The sequence below is a fragment of the Cetorhinus maximus genome, chromosome 9 (assembly GCF_964194155.1).
Source record: "Cetorhinus maximus chromosome 9, sCetMax3.hap1.1, whole genome shotgun sequence".
Classification (NCBI taxonomy): domain Eukaryota; kingdom Metazoa; phylum Chordata; class Chondrichthyes; order Lamniformes; family Cetorhinidae; genus Cetorhinus; species Cetorhinus maximus.
The window spans coordinates 16243578-16260146 of record NC_135887.1 but is presented as its reverse complement, the minus strand read 5'-3'; the positions used below and the strand labels follow the sequence as shown (position 1 = coordinate 16260146).

At 41.1% G+C, this 16569-nt stretch overlaps 1 protein-coding gene across 7 annotated transcripts in view; it reads right to left on the bottom strand.

Annotated features, from left to right (window-relative positions):
- The window catches only part of nf1a (neurofibromin 1a), a 283175-nt gene that overhangs the window by 60110 nt on the left and 206496 nt on the right, over positions 1–16569 (bottom strand). For all 7 annotated transcript variants that reach the window (XM_078548137.1, XM_078548140.1, XM_078548138.1 and 4 more), the window contains 5 exons: positions 13068–13408; positions 4884–5086; positions 4127–4320; positions 2954–3094; positions 372–651 (listed from right to left, as the gene is read on the bottom strand). In XM_078548137.1, coding sequence (XP_078404263.1) covers positions 372–651; positions 2954–3094; positions 4127–4320; positions 4884–5086; positions 13068–13408 — 1159 coding nt within the window. The remainder of the gene's footprint in view (positions 1–371; positions 652–2953; positions 3095–4126; positions 4321–4883; positions 5087–13067; positions 13409–16569) is intronic.

The window sequence follows — 16569 nt, the reverse complement described above, 5'->3', positions numbered from 1 at the left end:
GAGGGCGGAAGTCAGAGGTGAGAGGAACATTGGAACAGTCAAGTTGGGAGGCAACCAAGATTTGAGGATTTCAGCAGCGAATGAGTCGAGGTAAAAGCAGTGGCAGGCAATGTTAAAGAAATGCAAGTAGACTGTCTTAGTGATGAACAGAAACAGCTGCCCACAATTCTTCCAACAAAAATAAAATACAGCATTTGTTTCAAAACACTTTCTTTTGAGACAGCAAAAAGTTCACATACAAGGCAAACTGCAAAATCTAGAAGTCTGAAATGAAGTATTAATTTAAAAAATGCAAGTTAAAGAGAATTACAAAATTCTTGCATTTCACACCATACAATATAAACACAGAAGGTTATTTGACCCGAGCTTACCACTAAAATTGAGTTGGGAACAAGTGCAGAGTGAATGAATAATGTTGATAACTAAGCCATGGGTGGAAGCCCGAAGGGACAGAGGCCCAGTGGCCACCAATAAAGTAACCACGTGGAAGAGGTAGGGGAGATGTGCAGCCACATCGAGTGAATTGTTGAAAGACAACATCAGCATGTAACGGGCTAGGATGGCAATGTCGTCCCACATCAGGTGCTGTTCGAGAGTAGGAGTTGGAGAGAGGCAGGTCTTATCAATTATTTTGCACATTCTTCCAATCACCTGCAGAGAAGGATCAGCAAAAGAATGGTCACATGTAGCAAAAGATGAATACCTAAATACATTTTATTTTGCAAACTGGTCCACACAGTAATTTAGATATAAAGCATCTACAGCTTGGTTTAAGACAAGATGACCACAATTGAGCAGCCCCGAAGCTGCCAGAACCTCCCTCGGGTGAAGTATGGTATTTACGCAGAGCTCCCAATTTGCATCAACTTCAATTGATAAAATGTTTCGCCCTCCTTTGTCATGCTGAGGTATGAATCCTCTGGTTGCTGGAGGACCTCCATTAAGTCGCTTAAGTTGACATTCTTCAGGGGTGAACTTTGACAGTGACTGTCTACAGGCAATTGACAATGGGGAGTCAAGACTGCTTTTGTGTTTGAATCCTTCTGTGCACATTTTTCAGTGGGGGCCATAGGAGACTGTAAAAAGGAAAGACAGACTCATTTGACTCTTCCTTAGCCCAGGGATGCTAACATCCCGACTGCTCTATTAATTGAGATCAGTTAACAGCATAGACCAAGGGTCAGACCTGCAACCTCTGATCTTCATTGGCTTAGTACCGCATCAACCATACCATCACTCACAAGGTCGTTGAGCTTGATATCTCCACACGAGCATAAATTCCTAGAGTAAATGACTCCAAGTTATATTCCAAATTATCAGAGATATCTTTCCTCATACAAAAACCAAAATTGCTGGAAAAACTCAACAGGTCTAACAGCATATGTGCAGAGAAAGAATTAAAGTTTCGAGTCCAGATGACTCATCTTCAGAACTAAAGAGAAGTAAAAATGTGGTGAAATATATAATGTATAAGGGGGGGTGGGACAGGTGAAGCTGGATAGAAGGCCAGTGATAGATGGAGGCAAAGGAGAGACTGCAAAAGATGTCATAAACAAACGGTGGAAGGGGTGTTGATGGCGGTGATACTGGCTAAAGGAGGTGCTAACGGTGACATTAAGAGTAGAAAGCAGGATGAGCCAATGACAAATGGCCCGAGTGGGGGTGTGGTGGGGGGAGGGGACAGTGTGGGAGTAAGGATAAAAATAGGATAAAAGGTGGGGATAAAACAATGAATGGGAATCTATTATTTTTTAGAATAATAGAAATAGGTGGGGAAAAATGTATATATAAAAATTTAAAAATAAATATTTGAAAAAAGCGCATCAAAAAGGTGTGAGGATGGAGGAGAGAGTTCATGATCTGAAGTTGTTGAACTCAATGTTAAGTCTGGAAGGCTGTAAAGTGCCTAGTCGGAAGATGAGGTGCTGTTCCTCCAGTTTGCGTTGAGCTTCACCGGAACATTGCAGCAGGCTAAGGACGGACATGTGGGCATGAGAGCAGGGTGGTGTGTTGAAATGGTAAGTGACAGGAAGGTCTGGGTCATGCTTGTGGACAGACCAAAGGTGTTCCACAAAGCGATCACCCAGTCTGCATCTGGTCTGTCACTGGCTCATCCTGCTTTCTACTCTTAACGTCACCATTAGCAGCCAGTATCACCACCAAACGCAGACAGAGTGACCGCTTTGCAGAACACCTTCGGTCTGTTCACAAGCATGACTCAGACCTTCCTGTCGCTTACCATTTCAACATACCACCCTGCTCTCATGCCCACATGTCCGTCCTTGGCCTGCTGCAATGTTCCAGTGAAGCTCAATGCAAACTGGAGGAACAACACCTCATCTTCTGATTAGGCACTTTACAGCCTTCTGGACTTAACATTGAGTTCAACAACTTCAGATCACGAACTCTCTCCTCCATGATCACCCCTTTTTGATCCCTTTTCAAATATTTATTTTTAAAATTTTTCTATAGACATTTCCCCCCCCATCTATTTCTATTGTTATTTTTAAAAATGTATTTCCATTCATTGTTTTATCCCCACCTTTTAGCCTATTTCTATCCTTGCTCCCACACTGTCCCCTCCCCCACCACAGCCCCACGAGGGCCATCTGTCACTGGCTCATCCTGCTTTCTACTCTTAATCTCACCATTTGCGCCTCCTTTAACCAGTATCACCACCATCAACACCCCTTCCACCGTTTGTTTATGACAACTTTTGCAATCTCTCCTTTGCCTCCACCTATCACTGGCCTTCTATCCAGCTTCACCTGTCCCACCCCACCTTATACAGTACATATTTCACCGCATTTCTACTTCTCTTTAGTTCTGAAGAGTCATCTGGACTCGAAACGTTAACTCTTTCTCTCCACAGATGTTGTCAGACCTGAGTTTTTCCAGCAGTTTTTTCAGATTTCCAGTATCTGCAGTATTTTGGTTTTATCTCTCCTCATACCTTGCTTGAAACAAGTTTCACATTTCCTGATGCCAGGGCTACTGCAGTATCTGCCATGACCTCTGCTTTGATAGAGCCCAAACCACCTGTTGCACTGGTCTTTATGAAACTGTCGAGTACCACATCAAGCAGGTCTGTGATCTGCAAGAGCAAACAAGGGATAAGACAAAAAAAAAGTACCAAAGTACGTCAAGCCAGAGACAACTGTAAAGAGGAAAAATGTCTCAATGTAATGATAGTAATGACTGAAGATATACCACCAGAAGAATTTTTAACAAGATATCAAGACGGTTGCCAATTTTGACAATGGAGCAATGGCATTATACAATTACAAATCGCCTAATAAGCCAGAAATCAAAATTGTAATGAGAAGCCTAAATGGCAGAAACATTATATTTGATTAGAATTAGGTTTAATTGACTTCAGTAAAATATTGGATATTGTCAGCATGAAGACTTTGATGCTTTGCGCTGATAATTTGGCATCAATAATTTCAGAGCACATGGAGCCCTTCTTTGGAATGCTCATTTTATCTGTGTATTTTAAAGTTTTTTTTTTGGTTTAACCTGTCTTAACTATCATATTTTCCGTTCACACATGGGTTACAAATTGTAAAAGTTATGTTCATTTATTTTATCCTTTTTAAAAAATATGCCCTGGAAAGCTTCAGGCAAACTAGAATTTTCTTTGAAATGCTACAAGGAAGTTACGTCTGCATCAAACCCGGAAATGAAAATGAACAGAATGTGCGACAAACTTAATGCAGGTAATGTTGCAAGGTTCTTTTGCTTACTACCTGTATCCCTTTGCTTCTCTACAACCTTCTGTTCAACAAAGGCAATCCTTAGAACATGCCTCTTTGACTATCACCACTGAATCAGAATCCTAGATTTCCTTTCCTACCACTGCTGAGAGAGCACCACTATCATAAAGGCTTCAGTGGTTCAAAAGGTCCACAAGCACCTACTCAGAAAAATAAATGTGGCCTTGTCACTGTGTTCACATCCGAGTGAGAGAAGCTTTTTGCAACTGCAGTTGCAAACAAAGAGGATTTGTAAAACCACTTGGCTACAAATGCAGCAGTGGACAATTTATTTTAGCCGCGCTGGTTTAAAAATAGTCAGATTAGAGTAATTAAATCTGGTAGCATTTCATTAGAAATTGCATTAATACCTGACCAAGGCTGCCCCAGATCTTTGCCTGGATAGAAGGGTACATTTGCTTCTCGTTAATGGTCATTGTGATCAACTTATCCAGAATGGCAGTAACCCGCTGACGTTTGGCATCATCATTGTGCTTACAGAAACGAACCAGGTTCGACAACCAGGGTGTCATGTATTCCAGACAAAGGTGTTTCAGTTCAATACCTGTAACAAAAAGAGTTTATTAAATTTGAAAACCTTTACATTGATCATTTTGTTTGTGGGCATCCTTACAGCAAAGACAGACATTTTGTTTTGTACCTAGTAGCAGCAGCAAGTTTAATTTGCTCAGGTCGATTATACGTGGGCTCACAGGGGAGGGAAGTTGCAATTTTTGCTGTCAGGCTTGCTAGGTGTGACACTTGCTTCAACCTGGTGGAAAATTAATCTATTTGGAGCCTCAGCACCCAGTGGCACACTCCTGTAAATCCTAACAAAGCACATTTATAATCTGGCTGCAACCATGAGGAAGAGGTACCGAGTTGACGCTAATGGGAAGAAACAGAAAGTGGAACATACTAGAGCAGGTTACCCTCTGCATCTCTTGCATTGCCAAAAGAGATCAGAGGGAAGTCATGGCTGAAGACAAATACAGAGGTATATTTAAAGCCATCAGGAAATACCGGTCTGGCCCAAAAGTGAAAAGGTGGTATTTTAACCACTCCACCATCCACACATTTCCAAACTGCAATGCTTCCAAATAATTTTTCAAACAAAAATGTGCTTACTGGATTTGCTGAATCCTGATATGCACTCTTCAAGGAACTCCAGTGTCAGGTGAGGCTCATTCGCTGCCAAGGTTTTACTGATGGAGACAATAAACAATGTGTTGTTTGCAGGGATGCACAGTCCAGATGTCTCCAGCAACTGACCCTCAATCTTCAGGTTGAAGGTACATGTTAAGGCACACAGGAGATTATAGGCAGCAGACCTACGGGAATGAAAAAACATAAATGCAAAATTAAAAATTGTACCCAAGGAAACAACATGGTAGTAGTGTACATCATTGCAGCCGACATTTTTCCAGTTGCAAATATTAATTCTGCATAAAAACATTTAGCCTGTTTGAGACAGCTGATAAACACCATTTAGAATGGAAAGTAGATACAGTCAATGACACCGATACTTATTTGAATTTGACCAAAGTTGCACATGAATTGGATCAAATGCGATAACAAGATTCCCACTCTCACATTCAATCCCTAAAGAAACTAGCACATACAAACTTAACTGTTTGGTGCAATGAACAAACATGACAAATTCATTCCTTGGAAACTGGTCAAAACCATGCTCATTCCAGGTAAATGATCTGGAATAATTTGAAAGCAAGTGGAGAAAACAGTTAAATGAACTCCACTCAAAAGCTTTGCCTCCCTGAACAAAGTGGTTGTCATTTTGCTGTACGTACCTCTTCACTATACTTACCTCTTCAAAATTAGCTGAAGAAATCTCAGAAAAATTGTGACTGCAAGTGAACATACAGCATTTTGCTTCTTCCCCAATTTCTGGAATCTTTGATATTTCTTCTGTATCCATCCAATGGCAAGAAAGGAAAGTGAAACCACTGCATTTATCATCATTCACAGAATGGTATAGGCTCTGACAATTTCTTGGCTATAGTACTGAAGATTAGAAAAACTGAACTCAAAGGGAATTGCGGGAAACCTCTCCACTGGATGGAGTCATATCTAGCACAAAGAAAGAATGTTATGGCTGTTGCGGGTCAATCATCTCAGCCCCAGGACATGGCTGCAGGAGTTCCTCAGGTTACTGTCCTACATCCAACCATCTTCAGCTGCTTCATCAATGACCTTCCCGCCATCATAAAGGTCAGAAGTGGGGATGTTCGCCAATGACTGCACAATGTTCAGTACTTTTCGCGACTTCTCAGCTACTGAAGCAGTCCGTGCCCACATGCAGCAAGAGCTGGACAACATTCAGCCTTGGGCTGATAAATGGCAAATAAAATTTGTGCCACACAAATACCAGATAATGGCCACCCCCAACAACAGAAAATCTAACTACCTCCCCATGACACTCAACGGCATTACCATTGCTGAATTCCACCACCATTAACATCCCAGGGTGGGGGGCAGAGGGTACAGTTACCAATGACCAGAAACTTAACTGGACCAGCCATATAAATACTATGGCCACAAGAGGTCAGAGGCTGGGAATTTTGCAGCGAGTAACTTGCCTCCCGACTCTGCAAATCTGTCCACCATTTGTAAGACATTAGCCAGGAGTGTGATGGAATTCTGCCCACTTGCCTAGATGAGTGCAGCTCCAACAACATTCAAGAAGCTCAAAACCATCCAAGGCAAAGTAGCCCACTTGACCTGTACCCCATCCATCAGCCGTGCACACTGGCAGCAGTGTATACCATCTGCAAGATGCACTGTAGCAACTCGCCAAGGCTCCTCCAACAGTACTTTCCAAAACTGTGACCTCAACTACGTTGAAAGACAAGAGCAGGAGATGCAGGGAAACGCCACTACCCGCAAGTTCCACTCCAAGTCACACATCATGCTGACTTGGAATTATATCCCTGATCCTTTAATGCCGCTGAGTCAAACTCCTGTAATTCCTGTAACTACACCACATGGATTTCAGTGGCTGAAGGAGGTAGCTCACCACCAACAACTCAAAGGCAATTTGGGGTGGGCAGCAAATGCTGGCTTTGCCAACAATGGTCACATCCTGTGAATGAAGAAAAAAAACATGAAAATACCCACAATGTCAGAATGCGAGTCATGATACATTCTGACAAATCAGGACAACCAAAATAGTCAAGATGATCAAATATACAAATACCCAACTCTACATTTGACAACTGGGTAAAATGATATGTAACCAGAAAGACGCATCGCTGAAGGACGCTTTGCACTGCTTGTTGATAGTTAATTTGGTTAGTTAACACTCAGTTAAGAGCTCTTTCTCAAATTTGCGCCCTCCTTCACATTGCTCACAAAGGGTAGATCAAAAAAAAAAATTTCTTTCAGGCTTTTTTTGTTGCTGCTTTGAGAGGTAGAGAACTTTTGAGGAATTGAGGGTATCAGGAAGATATAATAATTCTCATAATGCTATTGGAATTTATTGTAAGTAGTGGTATCTGTGTTTGTATGTGTGGGGGCACGGGGGAGGGGTGTGCACATGAGAGAGAGAGAGAGAGAGAGAGAGAAAACTTGGATTAAAGGTAGCTGGTCTGAAGGCTTTGATGTAAACATGGGGGCAGTTTAGAATGTAAGGTAAAAGGACAGTTGCATTTTTAAATAAACCAGAAAAATTGTTTTCAAAGGAGGAGTGAAATGTGTCACCTAGCCAGGTGAAGTTTAGAAACAGTGTTTATTTCCCAAAGATTACTGGTAAAACTTAGTGCTATGAGATTTTTATTATCAGGAAGATAAAGTCCAAAGACATAGTGAAACAATGAGAATTTGCATTCAAAGGGGAAAATATGTATAAAGGAGAAAAGGTGGTGTGTAAGGGTAGGAATTTTTAAGATTTAATAAGTGTGAAAAGCCTTCAGCATCTTTGCCTCAAGTTGCTGTTTTCAAAGAACTAAAGTTAAGAAAACTCACTTTGAACTCGACTGGTTCAGCGTATTGTGTGTCACCTTGCCTGGGTCTTTTAAAATTTGTGTGTCTTACTGTTGCCTTAACGGAAGTGTAACTGGGAGTCAGATTAAGTAGGCGATTTAGAAGTTATCATAGTAGTAATTTGTAAAACTACGTATGTGTTTAAAATCATTTTTTATTAATAAATGTTTAATCTAGCTTTGCAAAAACATATAAGACTCAGTGGTCTTATTACTACTGAAATCAAGGCACATATCTCGAAATTTATACAAATTGCAAAACAAGTTGTGGCAGTTGTTTCAAGTTTCCCTTTGGGATTTGAACAACTCAACATTTACCATCGGCTGTGCCATAACAGGGGGCTACTGTGAATATAGCAACAGTCCAGTGTCTCCTTTCATCTGACTTCATTATAACTTTGTCCAGTATCCTCATCTTGTAAACCGCTGCCTCCTCGTCATAAATATATGCCAACCCAGAAAATTAGCGAAACCTGACCAACAGCTCAAAAATAATCTTACAGCCCCAAAGAATAGTCCTAAATACAGATGGTAGCATACAGTCACACAAAAGTACATAGGACACGTGTTTGTCGTAACTGAAGCTGCAGATATACCTAATAATCCATTACTTGCACAAAAGATTATGGCAAAATATTTGGAATTTCACTCAACTGTTGAGCAGAAACTGTTGAGTTAGTAAGGATATGTATTAGTATTCTGTTTTAATCTTGCTTTCAAGCGGTTGTTTTTTGCCACACTGACAGTCAAAGTCTTCTTTTTCTCATCAAACTGGCACCATTTTCCCTCTTTAATCATGCACTCTTCTCCCCACCCCCATGCCTAGAGGCATCCCCACATTGCTCAATTCAAATTCAATATGAGCACTCATCTTCCTCTCCTGTCTCCCTTCGTCCCCTAGCCCCACGTTTCTTTACACAAACATTCTGCACAGTATGTGTCCTTGCTGCTTTTCATCCAGAAACATGGATACTAAGTTTAGAAATGCTGACTGTGTATAAGGAGCAGAAGGTTGGCATGGTATGGGTCAGCTATGAAGGGAGATGTGAATCGTATTGGTGAAACCGACACAGGAAAACCTGTCGAGTGTAAATGATTAGAACTAAAAATGTATAAGAACTAGAAAAGTTGTGAATTTTGAAAAACATACATTTTAGAAAATAAACTATTCTACAGGCTATAGCATAGCCATGACACCACATCTCTTGGGAGTTGGTGATCTTATTTGAAACTGTCAAAGGCGTGACTGCTTTTTAACGCAAAGCCAGTCACTTATCTCTTTATAGCATCTGGATGGTTTCACAACTGTGGAAATGGAAGTCATAATTCCACGCCATTTATGTCACCATTGAGTCTGGTTGTATAAAATTTAATAAAACAGCAATATTTGAAAGCCCGTGTTTATATATTTAGCAGTATAATGTTCAGAAATTCCACAAAACACCCTGGAAAATAAAAATTTGAAAGACCTTCGCAAGACATAAAATATGCAAGTGAAGTGAAGATAAAATAATTTGCTTCATAATGCAGCGATATGTATTGTTTGACATGACAGCTTTTTGCACATGCTAAGATGCCACAAGCAACACTGATATGATTGACTAGTTAACCTATTTGGCAGCACTGGCCGAGCAAGGAACATTGGCCGTACTACCAGGAAGCCTTTTGGCTTTACTTCAAAAAAACGGCCGTGAGATGATCAATATCCAGCCAAACACAAAGGACTACAACACCCCGGTATTCCATCCTCCAGCATTCTTCTTCATCAAAGGTTCCACTATGCTGCTGAAGGTATTTACTGTTTCAGCAGTTGAGATATTGAGGACACTTCAGATCTTAGCAATAAATGGTTTGGGTTGATGAGGAATCATTAGTAATTTTGGATGTGTTCTGGGAGATTGTTCTCAACCTCAGATTGGGTAACGGTGGTGAATTATATGGGGTCTCACCCAAAGTCAATTGAAAGGTTGCCTCTGTGCCAGTGATTACTTTCCATCTCTTTCTAGGTTTCACAGGATTCTGTGAAGCTAAGATTCTTAAAAAAAATGGACAGTTGCAAGAATTTTTGAACAAGGTAGTATCTTTTCCACATATTACTGAAGCTATATTACATGAAACAACACTGTACTCAGGGCACATCGAGACAGCAGCAAGAGCTTTTGTACAAAGCAGGAACTATATGCATTGATGCTGATGTCATAATGTAAATGGATTTCAGAAACTAAAATATACTACTATAAATATCCAACAATTTGTAAACAGTATGCTCCTGGATCATGATAATGAGCTTGGATACTTCATGGTATGCATTAGCAAATGTTTTCACTTTACAACATTAAGATACTATTTCTTCTCAGTGAGCCCATATTGGAACATGCTGCACAATAATTACAGCAATGGAAGTGGTACAATGAGGGCTGTGATTCTGATCTGATGTTCCCTTAATTTTCATTGATATATAAAGCAAATGTTCGAAGACATTAATTTTTGGGTTGGCCACTCACATTTTACATAGTGATGAATTGGTCAATATACTGTTGATTAAAAAATAAAATAAACATCTGCACATACTCATTCCTTTCTACAGATGAACTTTGTCATCGCTATCTGTTTCTAGATTAACTAACAACAAGGGAGGGTATTTCCTCTCAGCACTGATATACTCAAGTTATAGTAAAACATTAAAACAAAAGGCATCAGACTTTCCACTCGGAACTTTCTTTAAACAGCTACATTATAGTTCAGAAGCACCAAATTAAATCTAATTTGTACCTCTTGATTTAATCGATCCATTTTAAACTTTTCAAAATTGCTGGTGCCACGCATTTACAGGCCTTGATCCCTGACATGGGCTTTACACTTAAAACAAGAGCACATTGCGCAGCCAACTTAAGTTCTGCAGTGGGAAGTCATGTCATGCAGTTTCTGATCAGGCATGACAAAGTCTGCTAAATGATTAACGATAATTAAACGATAATGTATAATAAAATTATTGTGCATCAATTCTATTTCATTTTGTTTTCTCAATTAATATTTCTTCCTCGCACAATTTTCAATTCAGGTTTATTTCTTCTGACCTTCTTCCAGATGTGGACTTAACTCAGGTAAGCCTTTACAAGTAGGAGTATTTATGGGTTATGGTGAGAATGTGAAAGAGCTTGTTCAAGAGTCAGCAAGCTGAAGGTCAGCAGCTGAAGGAGGCAATAGTCACAGCCTTCGTATTTTCTTTCCAAAAATTTCAAACTCTGCCTACCCACCACACCTCACTTTCCATTCCACTCATGTGATTTTCAACCCTTTACTAAGGTAGCACTAACAAAACTTTACATCAGCTAATAAAAATGCATATAAATGCGTAAACATTATCAGTAGGGATAGCCAAATGGGTTAAAATTCATGAAACTTTTCTTGTTAGAACTATGCAGTTTAGTTGCTGGAAGACGGGGAGGGTTGCCAATACTGGTTGGTCATATTCTGGAAGATGTCGGCGTAAGTGACATCACAGTAAGACTGACTTTAGGAAAGTGAATCTGTTTCAGCATGGGGACCTACTTTACTTAAGAATGGAGCCATTGGACAGAGAGACAAGTAACTTAACTGCCCTGTGGAGAAGGGTCATATGGACTTGAAATGTTAACTCTGTTTCTCCCTCCATAGATGCTGCTAAACCTGCTGAGTTTTCGCAGCATTTTCTGTTTTTGAAACAAGTAACTTAATTGCCTCATGCAGTTTGCTTGAGATTTACGGAGGGATTTCTCAGTGCAATTGGGATTATTTTGAAGTGAGGATTTTGGAAAAAAGATTATGCATTTAGCAGATCATCAGGGGCATGGGATTTTGCCTCATTTAGTTTAACTGCCTGGTGATTCAGTGCCACTTTCTGAGGGTTCAGACACAGATTCCTGTCTGCCTCTCCTCCCCAGGATCATCAGCTGCAGCTCAGCAGTGATGGGGTGGCTACTCTCGGTCATGGAAACGGAGTGGAACTCACTCTTGGTCACTGCTCAGGAAGGGATGAGCCGGCGGCAGTGATACCTGGTATCACAGACCCAGCTTTCTCCCCACTCCTCGGCAACCTGTCAGTTGGTGCTCCTGGAATGAGGCAGAGGCACCGCTGGTTCCCTTCCAGCGTCTCCACTCCCGAATCGGGTAGGGAGAGAGCTGCTTGGACATGCACCATCCCTGGGACCACAGCCTTGGATGCCTAACTTGCTTCCTACAGAAGTGCCGATTGCCCCGCCCGCTCACACCACACTCACTCCAAGGGGCAGCTGCTGAGCAACCGTCCGAGCCTCCAACCAAGCAAACCGGCAGCCAGAGACATGATGATTGCCATTCTGTTACTTGGAGTCGCTTCTTCAACACGTTCACGGTGCCTGCTAAGGGATTCTGGGACAGTGGTTCACAGTTTGCACCAGAACATTTACTGGGTGCAAAGCAGCTAGAAGTTCCCTCTGACTGCAAAGCAAATTGGTGCATAGTCTTCTCCACAAAAACACATGCAAGCTTTAATCTAATTGGTGGGAAAAAACAGGCAACGACATTTATGAGTGCAAAATGCATGCGCAGCCCATGTCAGTACTGGTTTACGTCTTATGTTATCACGCTGGCAGCAGATCACCATTCTGCAACGAACGATGAGCTTCTGTGTATGAATTATTGTGCATATTAACTTATTTGCTTAAAATAACATGTTAAAATCTCCAATTGCTTTCAATAACCACCAGGAAATTGATATTGATTCTGTGAGATTCCTGGCCATTCAAAGAGGGTTTGCCACCCTAAAGATGGGGCAGGGTGAAAGGTGTAAGCCCTGATGGTTAGATTTTCCCATGGACAGGGCAGAGAAAAATCAATTTGCTTATCCACGCACACGAGGGTGGGGAATGCACACCCCTAGCACGACTAATTCTGAAGATACTAACTTGTGGTAACAGAATGATAAAGAATAGGCAGGTTCCTACAGCACTGAATTCTGATGTTTGCTCTCCTACTGTCAGTCACAGGGCTTGGGAACTGGAGGGATGATGATACAGAGGACCTCTCTTTAAAATGTTCCCTTTCTAGTCAATAAACAGATATTTCAGAAATTGTGATTATTGAACGTGTTCTGAACCAGGTTGGAGCTTCATTACAGCTCCATGCAGTCAAGCATCCTATACAGCTAAGCCTGTATGCTATTCAGTTAATGAAAACTAGATGTTTCAGAATGGAATAGCAACTCATTCAAATTTAACACATCGAATTCAAGATGCTGTGTTAGAATTTTCAGCCACACTGTTAATAACAAAATATAAAAGGAGGTAAAACATACCGTAAGCTTGGATCTGAGCTTCCAAGGTTCAGAAGTGCTATGTTCAGCAGTGTTCCTGGAACATCCTTTGGTCGTATTTTAGTGTGCTGTGGAATAGAGTCCGGTTGTGACAATTCCCAACGTGTCCTTATATGGATAATAGATTGCACTATTGCCTCACATTCTTGGTGCATGAATGTCAATGGTGTGCCTTGATTGGCAATAGTTAATGTGAACTGGCTTTCATCCACCAGACAGATTTCCTCAATTTCTGAAGCATAGTAAATGTCATTCAGAAACACAGACTGGCCAAGGACCCGCGTCCGCTCTGCTGATGTCACCTGAACTGCTGTGGATCCCACCTAATATAAAGGAAAGGTGTTGATAAAATTCACAGGACCACAAACAATACATTATCAAAATATTTATTTTAGGCAGCATTATTTTTCAATCGAGTTACAACAAAACTCTTAAGTCAGCTATCTACCAATTCCACTTCATCATTATAGACAGAAATATTATGGGGAGGAAAAAAATCTTTATTACAGGTCACAGTTAATCAGAACAGTCAGGATCCTGACAAGTCTGTCGAAAGCAGATGTTGCTTAAGACAAAGTGTTACTGTGGAGACAAAAACAGAAAATGCTGAGAAAACTCAGCAGGTCGTTAATGTTTCGAGTCCTTATGACTCTTTTTCAGAGCTAAAGAGAAGTAAAATGTAATGAAATTTATGCTGTTTAAGGAGGGTGGAGCTGGATAGATGGCCAGTGATAGGTGGAGGCAAAGGAGATATTGCCAAAGGTGTCATGGACAAAAGGACAAAGGGGTGTTAATGACAGTGATACTGGCTAAAGGAGGTGCTAGTGGTGGCATTAGTGTCAGAGAGCTGAATGTGATAATGGCACGACAAGGTTAAGCAATGTGGAAAGAACAACATGAACAAGTGACAGATGGTCCTAGTTGGAGTGGGGTGGTGGGAAAAAAGATTGAAAATAGGATAAAACAATGAATAAAAATTAATTTAAATAAAAATAGAACTAAAAATAAGTGGATTAAAAAATAAAAACATAATAATTAAGAAGTGAGAATGAATAGTGAAAAAAGGGGATATAAAGGGGGTGAGGATGGAGGGGAGAGTTCATGGTCTGAAGTTGTTGAACTTAATGTTAAGTCCGGAAGGCTGTAAAGTGCCTAATCGGAAGATGAGGTGCCGATCCTCCAATTTGCGTTGGGCTTCACTGAAACGTTGCAGCAGGCCAAGGACAGACATGTGGGCATGAGAGCGGGATGGGATGTTGAAATGGCAAGCGACAGGAAGGTCTAGGTCATGCTTGCCGACAGACCAAAGGTGTTCTGCAAAGTGGTCACCCAGTCTGCATTTGGTCTCTCCAATGTAGAGGAGACCGCATGGAGAGACCAAACGCAGACTGGGTGACTGCTTTGCAGAACATCTTCGGTCTGTCCGCAAGCATGACCCAGACCTTCCTGTCGCTTGCCATTTCAACACACCATCCTGCTCTCATGCCCACATGTCCGTCCTTGGCCTGCTTCAATGTTCCAGTGAAGCCCAACGCAAACTGGAGGAACAGCACCTCATCTTCCGATTAGGCACTTTACAGCCTTCCGGACTTAACATTGAGTTCAACAACTTCAGACCATGAACTCTCACCTCCATCCTCACCCCCTTTATATCCTCTTTTTTCATTACTCATTCTCATTTCTTAGTTTTTATTTTTTCATTTTCTCATTTAAATTTTTTTTCCACCGTCTCCTCCCCTCCACCCCACCCCCAGTAGGACCATCTGTCACTTGTTCATGTTGTTCTTTCCAGAGTGCTTACCCTTGTCCTGCCATTATCACATTCTGCTCTCCGACCCTAATGCCACCACTAGCACCTCCTTTAGCCAGTTTCACTATCATTAACACCCCTTTGTCCTTTTGTCCACGACATCTCTGGCAATCTCTCCTTTGCCTCCACCTGTCACTGGCCTTCTACCCAGCTTCACCTGCTCCACACCCCTTAAACAGTATAAATATCATTACATCTTACTTCTCTTTAACTCTGAAGAGTCATAAGGGCTCGAAACGTTAACTGTTTTTTTTCTCCACAGATGCGGTTAGGCCTGCTGTGTTTTTCCAGCATTTTCTGTTTTTGTTTCAGATTTCCAGCCTCCGCAGTATTTTGCTTTTATTACAGTGGTGAGCTGGAGGCCTGAGGGCACAGTGGAGGTTGGTGAGCTTGAGGTGCAAATAGCCACATGAGAATATCATGTTGTGGCAATAATGGAAACCTGGCTTGAAAAAGTAAAGGAATATTCTTGGACATAAAGTGTTCAGAAAAAAAGGGGAAAAGGAACAGTGGTAACAATTTTGAGTAAGGAAATTAAAATGCTGAGACAGAGGGTGTCCAGGAGGGGTCAAGGACAGAATATAATTGGCTATAGATAAGAAACAACAGTGTTACCATTACATTACTGGATTTGATATAACCAACTAGTGGGAACGATATAGGGGAACAAATTTGCAAGGAAACTATAGAGAGATGCAAGAATTATACAGTAGTTATAATGGGAAACTTTAATAATCTGAACATAAACTGGGCCAAAAAGGGAATCTACACATGGAGGCAGAGGTACTAAATGAGTACTTTGCATCTGTCTATATCAAGGAAGATGCTGACGTCAAACAGGACTGCACACTGGTAACAGTGTAAAGGACAGAAAGAGGGAAGAGTTTCTGATGTGCACTCAGGAGCATTTTCTTGATCAGTATGCTTCTGGCCCAACAAGGATCTGTTTCTGGAGAATGAGTTGAGTCAAGTGTCAGTAGGGGAACATTTAGGGAACAGTGATCATAGTATCATAAGGTTAGTTATGGAAAAGGACAAGGAGAAATCTGGAGTAAAAATACTCAACTGGAGGGGGGCCAATTTCAATGGGGTAGAACCAAATCTGGCCCCGGGTAAACTGGAATCAAAGATTGGCAGGCAAAACTGCAATGGAACAACGTGCTGTCTTTAAAGAGGAGATGGTTCAGGTATGGTCGAGGGACATTCCCATGAGGGGGAAAGGTAGGGCATGCAAAGCCAGAGCTACTTGAATGACGAAAGAAACAGAATAAGATGAAGCTGAAAAATGGTACACATGACAAATGCCAGGCTGATAATGCAGTGAGAACATGGCTGAACATAAAAAGTTCAGAGAGAAAGTAAAAAGAAAAATTAGAGAAAAAGAGTACAAGAGGAGACTGGCAACTAACATAAAAGGGAACTCAAAAGTCATCTATAGGCATATAAATAATAAATGGGTAGTAAAAGGAGGGGTGGGGCTGATAAAGGACCAAATGATATGCATACTGGAGGCAGAGGGCATGGTTGAGGTACTACTTTGTACTTGTTTTTAAAAAAAGATGAAGTCAAAGTGAAAAAGAAGGGACACTAGCTGATATATTAGAAAGACTAAAAATTGACAAAGTTATACATAAACAATCTAGATTAAGAAAGTCAATGCGAAGTGGTTTTGGT